This window comes from Squalius cephalus (assembly GCF_949319135.1).
Source record: "Squalius cephalus genome assembly, chromosome: 13".
Taxonomy (NCBI): Eukaryota; Metazoa; Chordata; class Actinopteri; order Cypriniformes; family Leuciscidae; genus Squalius; species Squalius cephalus.
The window spans coordinates 26,479,761-26,492,110 of record NC_137134.1 but is presented as its reverse complement, the minus strand read 5'-3'; the positions used below and the strand labels follow the sequence as shown (position 1 = coordinate 26,492,110).

The following is a 12,350-nucleotide window of genomic DNA, read 5'->3' as shown; positions in this document are numbered from 1 at the left end:
ACTACATAAGATGTGCGTTGTTAAACTCACCATTTTCTTCAACCCTTTGAGGTAAATCGTCATGCTTTATGCCTGAATAAACTCAGCTTGATTTTATGAAACTCGACAGAGCCAAACGGGGGAGAAAAACTCTTCAGCCAATCAGAAGACTCCTTCAGTCTGCTCGCCTCTGTGTGGTGCGCGTGTGAGTGCATGAACATGCTACTCACTCATAAGAGCAAAGAAGCTTGTGGAACAAATGTTATCTTTAAGATGTGTGTGACCATCATGTGACAGTAAAAGAGCACACACAAACCTTATTCTAATAAGACATCAATTCTCCATCCATACCTCTTGTCCTATATAGGGTCACATTAGGGTCTGCAGCATATGGGCCATAGGCAGAGGAAACTCTGGACAAGTGGCCAGTTCAGCAGGACTATTTTTTTCTTGTTTATGGTAATTACAGTATTAAACTAAATATAGGCCTAAAAATATTTCAAGAAAATTGAGCTTGGCTTGTAATTTAATTTATTGTGGGACATCACTTTTGTGTATTTTTGGTGTATTGTGTTATGTCTTATTATGTTAACATAATCTCAAATAATTTCAAATAATTCAACATTTGTAACATTTTCAAAGCCATTGCATTTAGACATATCATCAGAGGCTAAAATCAGGCTAGGAAATATGCCTTTTATTTTTAAATTATAACAACTTTTGATCTAAAAAACATACTAACATTATAAGGGCACCCCAGGAAACATAAAATAATTTAATAATCCATGCAATGGGACCTTTAAAGAAATCCACCCAATTAATTAAACTTCTAAGTAGGTTAATAATAAAACTGACATTGTAAGTCATGTTTGCATCCAATTGTAATTGTGTAGCAAAGAAGCTGGTATAGAGGACACTTTAATAAAGGACACACTATCTATAATTATTAATAACTTATTTTGTGAATAAACACTTTGTTGTGACATTCTGCATGATTGTTATTCCATCCATCCATCCATCAATTCTCCATAACGCTTCCTATAGGGTCACAGGGTCTGCAGCATCTTGGGCCATATGCAGAGGAAACACCCTGGACAAGTGGCCAGTCCAACAGGACTATTTATTCTTGTTTATGGTAATTACAGTATTAAATTAATATAGGCATAAAAAAATATTTCAAGAAAATTGAGCTTGGCTTGGAACTTAATTTATTGTGGGACACCGCTTTTGTGTATTTTTTTGGTGTATTGTTATGTCTTATGTTAACATTATCTCAAATAATTTCAATAACTTTAAATAATTTAAACTAATTCAACATTTTTAACATTTTCAAAGCCCTTGCATTTAGACATATCATCAGTGACGTATAGATGTTGACCTCACAACTGCAGTAATATAATGCTCACCAAAGCAGAGACGACCGCTTTCTTTGTTTTCTCTTCCTCTGGATAAGAGACTGTTTGGACCGCTTTGAAATAGTGTGATGATGCAACTCCCTCTTTTGCAGAGAGAGAGAGAGAGAGAGAGAGAGAGAGAGAGAGAGAGAGAGAGAGAGAGAGAGAGAGAGAGAGAGAGAGAGAGAGAGAGAGTGTGTGTGTGTGTGTGTGTGTGTGTGTGTGTGTGTGTGTGTGTGTGTGTGTGTGTGTGTGTGTGTGTGTGTGTGTGTGTGTGTGTGTGTGTGTGTGTGTGTGTGTGTGTGTGTGTTTGGTAGGCTAGTGAACACTAGAGAGCGCTGACGACCTGTAATATTCTGCACAACGCTTTTTTTTTGTGTGTGTGAACAATAATAATAACAACAATAAGCTTATATTGGCTACTGTTTTAGCGGAATACAAAATACAGATTTCAAGTAAATCTCTTTAGGCATAAAGTCTCTGTGTCTCTCTCTTTCCTGTCGGTAGGTTATGGGTGCGGCTCAGAATCGACCATCAGCAGCTATGCACATTAATAACTTCTTATCATTTATACAGTCAGATATCCTTGAAACATATATTAATGGATTACTTAAAATACGTCTTCATTTGTGGTATTCAGTGTCACTAGGAGAGCGAGCCACAACCTAACGCTTTTTGACTTTCTCTCAGTTTGTGTAAATCTACTTATGGTTCAGAATATTTATTTTTCCCCACATTAATTTCCCACATGTCTAGTGAAGTGAAATGTCAAGTGAAATGTGACAACATGCCCCATAGGTGGAGCACACTGTAACATGACCACGTGACAGCTGAAAATGCTATTTGATCTATAAAAAAAAATAAAATTATATATATATATATATATATATATATATATATATATATATATATATATATATATATATATATATAAAACAATACAAAAAACTAAAATATTTTCTCAATAAAATATCATTATTAACTTTTTCATACTTTTCAACTTTTTTTAATAATTAGTAATAATATGTTTAATAAGTTTGACACACTTCATACACACTTTGAACAATGAACACACCAGAAAACAGCTAGCCTATACAAGATAGTTCAAAATATAATAATAATTAATTATTTCTGAACATTGACACTCAGTGTTATTCACCTTTTTCTCATGTTTTATCAATAGAATTAATAAAAGTATAATATAGGGGCTCATGTAAAGCAGTGTGAGAACATGCCCCGCCTGGGCAACTGGGATTTAAACCCGCTAGTGTCTTCTGCTGGTTAGATCTCTGTTAAATAACAGATATAAGATTCAAATAATATTTCTCTAATTTTAAATGAACACAAAAAAACAGAGATGAAAAATTAACATAATAACTTTTGCTATGGTTAAACAAATGTTCAGTGATATCTTCCAAAGATTTATGAATTTAATTATATAGTGTTGATATGGCAACTATAAATACACCTAAGTTTTGTCATGCTAACATGTGTGGAAGTATTTATAACAACGGTGTTACAACCTTTGGCCCAGAGCTGTTTCTCTTATTCACTTGTGCTATTATCACAATAATATGAAGATGACATAAAAGTACACTGTGATTCTCTACTGAAGTGTACTACGCTTTTACCTTTAGCACTGACACACAACTCTCATACGATGCTGTGTTATTTTTCTTTCCAGAATGTTCCAGCACTTGTTTGTTTTGATCTACTGCTGTATTTGGAGATGCACAAAGAGAAGAATCAGACGTCAGTGTTGCTGGATTCACTACTTTATTTTTAACAATGGATCAGTATAGTGTTAATCTGTAGGGGAGACCGGGGACAGTTACAGCAGGAGATGAGTGCAACATGTCATTTTTATCCAATCAGAAACAAGCTAGAGTGATGTCACTCATAGACCCTCCCCCCACCAAGAAGACAGTACATGTTCAACGTCTGCTGCTGCATTTATTGAACAAAACTTGTTTTGGAGGTATGAAAGTAAGTGTATTTTTGTCATACTGTCCTGACATTTTGTATGAATTCATCAAAACTTACTTAGTATGAATTATTGTTTTGTTGACTTCTAAGTGACATGGTTAGCATGTGTCAAAGTCAGTGTGTCTAGCAGGCGTATGATGTTCTGTCATGGCTGATAGGGTTGAGGACGGTTGCAACAAGTTATAAATTGCATGTTTAATAAAAGTTTGTTGCATTGCAAATTGTTCAATTCTTCCTGTCTGACACTGAAATATGGAGATATTGAATAGCATCTGTAACTCCTGATCACTGAATCTGTGTAGGCCTGTTCTACACATGAACAATACTCAATAACTGTTATTTGATAAATATCACTAAATAAATAAATAATAGGCTACAATAATATTAGTGTATAAATAAATAATACTATAATATTATAGTAGGCCTAAACAGTTAATATTTTCAGAATTCTTCAAAAAGCTAAAGTTATAGCGAAATTTAAGGTATTTTTAACATGTTGCAACTGTCCCTGGGTTGGGGTCAGTTGCAACATCTGGCTTCTTCCATTCAAATAAATACTGAGAACGATATATCATATATAATCATCTTTAAATAGTATGGGTAATTAGCAGACAGATTAGACAAGTTCAATATATACACATTTGGTTGGTCTAGTCCAAATAGTCTCTGAGTAACTGAGATAAAGCAAAAAGTGTTGCAACCATTCCCCAGTCTCCCCTATAGGAAAATAATGCCTTTGTCCATTTACCCATCAGTCAACCGCACACATGCAATAGTAAACAGGAGCAAGACGTTTGTCCACTCAACAGAAACCACATTCATTTGGGTCACTCTTCCACTAAACTAACCTGAAATAAACTCAGACCACAGCAGTTTCACTTTAACTCAGAAATGTAGCGACAAGAGTGTCAAAAACATTCTGTGGAAACATTGTGTTTCTTGCATGAGTAGAATAACACTTTGAACATGAAAATATGTATTTTCTGCCATGTCCTTTTTAGCTGATACATCATGTTGCTTATATTTCCAGTGGAATGTATGAAGTCTTAAGGGATTGTGGGCCCTTCTCACTTTTACTTTATTTTAAAATACATGGTCTTCAGCTTCTTCCTAAAATGTAATCTTACATAAATACCGCTACTTGAATTTTAAATTCATAATTAACTAAGGGATAATCAAAAGCAGTGATATTACCATGACAGTCAACAACTGAGATCTAATGAAGGCGTAGATGAGAGCGGGGCACAACCTAATGCTTTTTGACTTTCTCAGTTTGTGTAAACTTACTTAGGGTTTTTAGAGTATTTATTTTTTTCCCACATGTCTAGTACAACTGTGGTTTTGTTTCATTAATACAGTGTATACTTTTTTCCTAATTTAACCCGAAAGAACAGAAGTGAAATGTGACAACATGCCCCATAGGTGGAGCACACTGTAACATATGACAGCGTAAAATGCAATCTGATCTAATCAAAAAATAAACAAGACAGATTAAAATATTTTCTCAACACAATACAATCATTAACATTTAATATATATAAAATAATGGCATTTTTTAAAATAAAATAACTTTTTAGTTTGACAACAAACACACGGGAAAACACCGCTATACAGCATAGTTCAAAACATAATAATAATGAATAATTTCTGGACATTGACTCTCAGTCTTTATTCACCTTTTACTCATGGTTTCTCAATAGAATTCATGAAAGTATAGAATATCATAATTCTAATAGGGGCTCATTGTAACGCAGTGTGACAACATGCCATCAGATTTAAACTCGGCTAGTGTCTTCTGATAGTTAGCGAAGCATTAAAGAAGTATATCAACTGTTAAATAACACTAACAGATATAAGATTCAAATTATATCAGATTTGTCTAATTTGAAATAAACAATAAACAATTAACATAAGAAATTTACTTTTGCTATGGTTAAATAAATGTTCAGTAAATAAATAAATGTTAACAGAGCAAACTGTTTGTTGTTTTTTAGAATTATTTTGTTCAGCCAGTGTGCCTTTATGTTACATCAGTAATCCAGCAGATGGAGACAAGTTGATGGCCACTTGAGAGCGCGTGCACGCGACAGGAAGTAAGTGCGCAAGACTGTCCCATGTCTTAAAAATGCCAAGGTGTAGGTGCCCTTCAGTGTGTCCCATCGAGTAGCCTACTCAAAGTTGCAGTCTTTGGCCTATGCTATGCCTATTTGAACACTTGTCCCAAATAGAGCAAATAGCCTGTCATGCAAGTAGTCAAGTGCAAAGACCGCAAGTGTGTGTGTTTGGAAAAGGCATCAGAAGAAAACATTTCCGTAAATGAACGCCATGATGGTCATTTTTACAGTCATTGGGGTAATTTTTAGGCTGTAAAATAAATGGTTTCGAAATGACGGACTTCCCGGCTAAGCTATGCGTGTTATTAATAGGCTACTAGCTGCAAGGAAACGTACCCTATAACCTACCAGATAAAACAATTATTCAACGACGAAATTTAACGAACACGGAGTAGTTTGCATCCAAAACTCGCACTCTTTCTTTGAACGAAACTGAAGGGTTGCGGTAGCCAGTGGCGGATTTAGCAAATTGGGGGCCCAAGGCGAAAGTATGTATGGGGGCCCCCCCATCCGATTTTTAAAAGATAACGAAAAAAAATTACAGACTGAATGATGGATAGCCAGGTAAAGCTAATCTACGGGGAAGTAAAGGTTGGAGAGGAGAAAAAAACAACTTTCCCTTTAAACCCTGCATACATTTCTTTACTCCAAAATGAAGATGGAAAGCAGAGAACACACAAAGTGTAGCACTACACAAACTAATAGTCACGATGGAACCCAACAGAGAATAAGGTTTCAGATAACACCTGAAACATCTTGCATCACAATAAGTGTATTGTGATTGTCAAAACATTTAGTAACTAAACACAAACATGTTACAATGTTTACATGGTACAATTTCTGGTAAGCTACGGTTTTTTATTATTGCTTGACAAATTTCACGATTTCAATTCAATTCTTGTGATTTGATTCAAAATTGACTCATTTGGATAAATATTAGGTACACAAGATAAGATAGGGTTAATTTTTCTCAAGAAAAAAAAAAACTCACATAATGCTGTAAACATACATAGAGCCCTATCAGCTGGTAGTATTATTTAAGGTTAAAAATAACTCAAATTAAACATAATGCGTTTTTATTATAATAACAACTTTAATAATATAAGTAAAAAATATACTAAATATGTAATATAGTACACATATTTAGCAAAATACTCTCTATAGCTCTTTTTTCTAGCCAACTAACGTGCTATAGCCTAACATATATTATGGTCATTAAACGGCTTTCCTGAGGTAAATTTTATGTGACATAATTGTTCTCCAGCTGTTTTATTGACCCTTTCCGCTGTTGAAAAAACACTGATTGATCGGTTTTATGTATACATGAGGAATATACATTTTGGTAAGTTGTAGGCTACTGTATCTTTCAATATTCATTCGTGTTTATTCACTATTAACGTTAGCTAGTTACGTTAGAGGTGATCAGTTCACGTGCGCTAGGGATCTTTCACGTCACATTTAAAGCCCAAAACAGTATTTATAGTAAGTAATTGAGAGGGGGGTAAGAGGGGCGAACTGGGGAGAGGTGATGTTGCATTTGGCTCTAAGCAAATCCACCTATATCCATGTGAGTGTGTTAACATTATCCTCACCTAGCGCCACTTCACAGCTAGCAGCTGCTGCTGTAGCGGCATGTTCAACAATTTGGACGTTGTTGTTCCTGTCTGAATCCCCAACAGTAGCTGTAAAAAAGTTTGTCATCTTTGGCAGCGTTGACAAATACATATCAACGTCTTTTTTCTTTTATTTGAGCCGCTTGGGTAACTTGGTTTCATTTTCGCGTTTAGATTCATCTTGCTTCGTCTCTGTTTTTGTGTACTTCCCAGTCCTCCAGTCACTGCGTGTTTATCTTTCGCGCCGCGCACAGTTACGGACTAGTCCATCTCATTGTGAAAGTCGGGGGTGTGTAGAAACGGATAACCATGAACTGGACATTTTAACTACTACTTTTCAACGTATTTCTTAAGAATATTAATACAATTTACTATTCTTTTGAAGCGTTCATGATGATAAGGGGCTTTTTCTTTTCTTTTCTTTTTTTTTTTCTTTTTTGAGGTTGGTTGGGGCCCCCCCTACTACGGGGGCCCCAAGCAGCCGCCTACCTATGCCTCTATGTTAAGACCGCCACTGGTTACACATAGCCGGACTATATCGGGTCTATATTTAACCCAGACGTTGAAAAGACGGCTATTGCTTGCTGGGGTATAACTGCAGAAATCACTTAGATAAAATATGTTGAGTAATTATATGTCCACCCTGCCTTCCATATAGCGTGAACGATACATTTATGAACTTAATTTGAGCAACTTAAAAGCATGTCCCTACCAGCGTCAAATTGGTCTAACAACCCCACCCAGTGGCCAGAAGTGTCTTACCCGGACATTTACTCTTACCTCATCGAGTCACCAGCTAGCCTGTGAAGGATTTTACTTCGGTTTTAAGAAGTAAACATCTTTAAATGTATAATATTATGTCTTTATATTTAGAGAAGCTACTGAGTGCACTTTTCTGTCCAGCCATATAACTAGCCTGATTTAGCTTTCGATAGCATCATCCCCGTAATTCATGATATTTCCATAACAGCAAGATATTGATGATGATGGCAGGCAGAGATGGGCATAAATACATGGAAATGTATTTAAAATAAAATAAAAACACAAAATACTGTGTGGAAAAATGCAATTAAATACAAATACATAACAGGGGTAGCCTACTGTGTGAAAAAAATACAAATTACATGTTTGTAAGGGTTAGTACACGTCCTCAATCCGTTACTGTGTATGGCGCTCGGCGGTTTGTTTTCCCCTAAAAGTGGGCGTGAACCTTTTCAGAGACGTTCTATGACGCTACGCCGGTTGTAAACCACCGCGCCTCACTGAAGTCGACTGAAGCCACAACCGCGAAAGAGCCTTTAGAGCGACTTTAAAAACTGACGACAGCCACGCGAACTTTTTCTTGTGCCGTTTATAGCAGTTCTTTCAGTAGTAATTGTGTAAATAGACTGGAAAGCATGGCTGGCGGTCCGCGGCTCACGGGTGCAGATCTGGCTGTCCGCGCGGCGTTCTGCTCATCAGTTTCAGCGGCCCACGGGCAAGGTTGCTGACAAATGCCTCAACAATTTCCCACTTGTGGTCCATGCTCATTTTATTCATGAAGTTATAGTTCATCCTTAATTTTAATAACATTTAATGTATTTTCTTAATAACAACAAGTGAAAATTAAAAAGTGAAGGTCAGCAAACCAGAAAGTGCATCATATTCAGTTTATTAACTTGCCATGAATTATTACACAAATGTTCAGTAAATGCATGAAGAGCTCTCTATGGCTCTGGGTATGCCTAAGGTAAATATTGTTTTGACAGTGGCATCATAAAATGCTTGATATGACTCATACCATATGAAGACTCCTCGGTTCAAATGTCACATCAGTGATATCGTGCAAAAAAACGCAACAGTTTTTTTTTCTTTTTTCTATTTATCTTGAGTCTTCACGAACTTTCGCGGGGTTTACACGAGCTCCACCAATCAGATGCATCACTGTGGGATTGTGGGATTGTTTAGGATTGTGGGTAATGAAGTACTTCAAGACATCGCGAATAAAAGGCATTTATCTCAAAACAAGGTTAGTGCCCCATGAACTTTTGGCGGTTATATGAGCATATACAATCACTTAGTACAGCCGTAGCTGGTTTTTAGTCTACCATGTATGGTTACGTTTTTATGGCTTATACCCCAACTGTCAATGGAGAAATTGTATTGAATTTTTACTTCCGGCACCGGCTGTGGGCGGGACTGTGATGCTCTATTGAGAGTGTCTAGACCGTAAAAAAGATGGACGACGCCCCTACGCTTTCTTCCATTGATGAAAACTGAAGCCGCCAGCGTCTCGATATGGCGCTGACATATTGGAACTTGAGTCTGCGCAGTAGCGATCTCGGGACCAGACCTGCGCAGTAGTGAACAGGAAGTAAAGCCGCGAAATCAACACTCCGCCCTCACTCTCGCAGGATGCACTCGGGGAAAGTGGATTCTGCACACTTTTTTAAAAATTGATTGCAGTACGACAAGAGGCTTGTTAAAATAAAGTAAATACAATCTCCTCAGACCTCCCCCAGCTAACAATGACCTGGCGGTCCACCAGCGTTTTTTGGGCGGCACAAAGTCAGCGGTTTGACACGGTCGGACCTCCGGCGGCACACCATCGGCAACCCGACCAATCTGAAAACCCCGTCGGTCTGCCAGCGTTTTTTGGGTGGCACGCCACCAGCGGTTTTCCGCGGCTGGGCCACCGTCGGCACACCAGTGGCAAGCCGATAGTCGGTCCACGTGTTTCTGAGCGCTTACAGGACATCTTTCATTTATAAATGTATATTTGTTTTAATTTATTTTTACAGTTTAAAAGAATCTGAAAGCACAGAATAAAAAAAAAAATGGTGAAACTGACCTAATAGCTGCAGCAATATCAAAAGCAAAATGTTGGTGATATAAAAAATACTGCCTATGAGCATTTTTAACACGCGTTCAAATGAAATATGGGGCTTGAGTGTTCGTAAAAACAACAACAAAAAATATTTAAATTATAAAAAAAGCCACAATTGTCCGTCTATCACGTGCAGTTGTGGTAATTTGCACATATGAATGGGTCATAGAACTTCAAAATGAGTTTTAAATTCATGATTTAATAATGAGATTTTCATTCAAGTAATTTCTTATTCTAGATGTTTATGTTTGTAAATGCTGTGTGACTGTGACGCGTTTTAATGTGCGTGCGCGTGAACACTCGAGTCGTCTTCAAACACGGAAGCAGAGATGAGTTGCCATGGAAACGGCGCGGGACCGCACTACTGCAACTGTCAGCAAAACTACGTCTCTCGCTGTTGTTTTCACTGCTTTCAGGTGAGTTTAGCCTCTAAAATCACACAAATAATACACACAACTGTTCTTGACACTTATCTTACTTGTAATTGACACGCTTCTGTTGAATATTTACTTTATAGAAATGGTTTAGTGTCTTCGAAAAAGTCCGTTAGCATCAACCGTTTTCAGAAGAGGTAACGTTAACGTTATGCTAACTTTATAGCTTGGGCCTTTAAGTTTGGGCCTTTAATCACATCTTATGTGTAGATGAGAGGTTTTGATAGTTTTGTAAAGATTTTGCTTGGACGTGAGCTAATTTATTTAACGTAAACGTACTGTTAATCGGTGACGTCACTTACATGGAGTGCTTAAAAATTGCTGAAACTAGCTCAATGGTTAACAAATATTGATAAAAATTGTTCTGTGATTTCAGCAGCAACACAAATAATCCATGTACAACAGAGGAAAGCTGCAAAATGTCAACATTTCTGAAGAAAGCTGCTGCCAGAGAAGTCGGAAACACGGGTGAGGTGAGGAAGCTCATTAAATAACAGAAGATTTTCTTTTTCCCGAAAATACTAGTTAATGTGATCTCATTGGTATTTTTGTCAACTTGTTCTCTTTCATTTAGGACTGGTTTTATATTTCTATTTCCATATGATTAATCGTGGGCCTCATTTAACTGAGAGTAGGCATTTATGAATAGTTTTGGAAATATTAAATAAAATATGAAAAACATTGCACTGTTGATCAAACTAGTTTGATTTGTTTTGTGTGTATCAATGTCAGATGGATAAATTAATATTAGGTGCAGTTCAGGGTAGGATCAAGCTTCTCTCTGTGAAAAAGAATGTGTGTAATACTCAAAATAGTTTCTGTGTTTTAATGTGTGTGTGTGTGTGTGTGTGTGTGTGTGTGTGTGTGTGTGTGCGTGTGTGTGCATGTATCCACACATGCTCAGGTCCAAGGGCTCAATGTTTGCAAGCACACATGCACATATGTGTACATGAACATAATGAACATGTTCATATTTTACTTAATATTTCCAAAATTATTCAGAAATGCCTACTCTCAGATAAATGAGGCCCACGATTAATCAGATGCAAATAGAAATATAAAAACAGTCGTAACTGAAAGAAAACAAGTTGACAAAAAGATTGAATCCAGAATTGGGTGATAATATAGCATAACAAGTTATTTATAAGCTATTTTTTGTAGGCCAGTTATTTTTGACCGGGAACACCACAAGTGTTATAGGGTTTTAAACACAACACAATGAAAAAGTAAACCTAAAAACATACATTTTGTTATCCTAATTAAGAAATCATTGTCTGTTCTTTCTCTTTTCTGCATTTCACTTCTGCTGTATCTTCTTTCCTTTTAATAAACCTGTCATTGTATAATAATATTGTTGGCTCTGTGACAAATGGTTTGTTGTGTTCCTAGATCCTTCCATGCTGATGTCCTGCACCATAGCAGAGTTGAGCTGATCATCATCTCTAAGGCCGGTGACACACTGGATGCGTGGCGTGAGCGTGGCGTTTCTGTTGCGTGTCAGCTGCGTGGCAGCTGCGTCGCGTTTTCCATGTCTTTGCACACCAAAAGCGTGTCTGACGCAGCGCTGCTGCTGCTAGGTGACATATTGGTGATATATTTGACATATGGGGACAGAGTTGTGGAAGGCCTATACTTCATGTTAAACATAAATATATAGCAGCAAAGACAACGTCGGCAGTGTTGACGGCAATATAGACTATAGAATATTTCATTCTGTATTGACAGGTGCAGTAGGCTATTTGAAAATCGATAATATTTTTTTAAATTGCATTTATATTTGCATTTATGTCAAACCCCAGACACTTTCAAACATCAAAATGACATTTATTAATATGTATTCGTGTCAAAATGTCATATAAACATCTTTTCCTCTTCAATTTTGCTTGGAAACGCTTCCAAGACGCTTGCGTGTCGCGTGAAAAATAGGCGTCGGTTCTATTTCGAGAATGCACGCGTTTTCCGCG

At 36.9% G+C, this 12,350-nt stretch overlaps 1 protein-coding gene and 1 long non-coding RNA gene across 5 annotated transcripts in view; both read left to right on the top strand.

The window, feature by feature from the left end:
* Nucleotides 1-3,274: 3,274 nt before the first annotated feature.
* Nucleotides 3,275-12,350, top strand: part of LOC307169790 (uncharacterized protein) — a 98,022-nt gene continuing 88,946 nt past the window's right edge. For 3 of the 4 annotated variants that reach the window (XM_079890611.1, XM_079890613.1, XM_079890610.1), the window contains exon 1: nucleotides 3,299-3,359. In XM_079890611.1, the coding sequence (XP_079746737.1) occupies nucleotides 3,354-3,359 (6 nt within the window). In that variant the 5' untranslated portion in view covers nucleotides 3,299-3,353. Of the gene's footprint in view, nucleotides 3,360-12,350 lie in introns of all 4 variants that reach the window. The other variant, XM_079890612.1, reaches the window with a different exon arrangement.
* Nucleotides 7,532-11,911, top strand: LOC307169801. The gene is made up of 2 exons (XR_013823210.1): nucleotides 7,532-10,859; nucleotides 11,776-11,911. It is a non-coding gene; the product is annotated as an uncharacterized lncRNA (long non-coding RNA).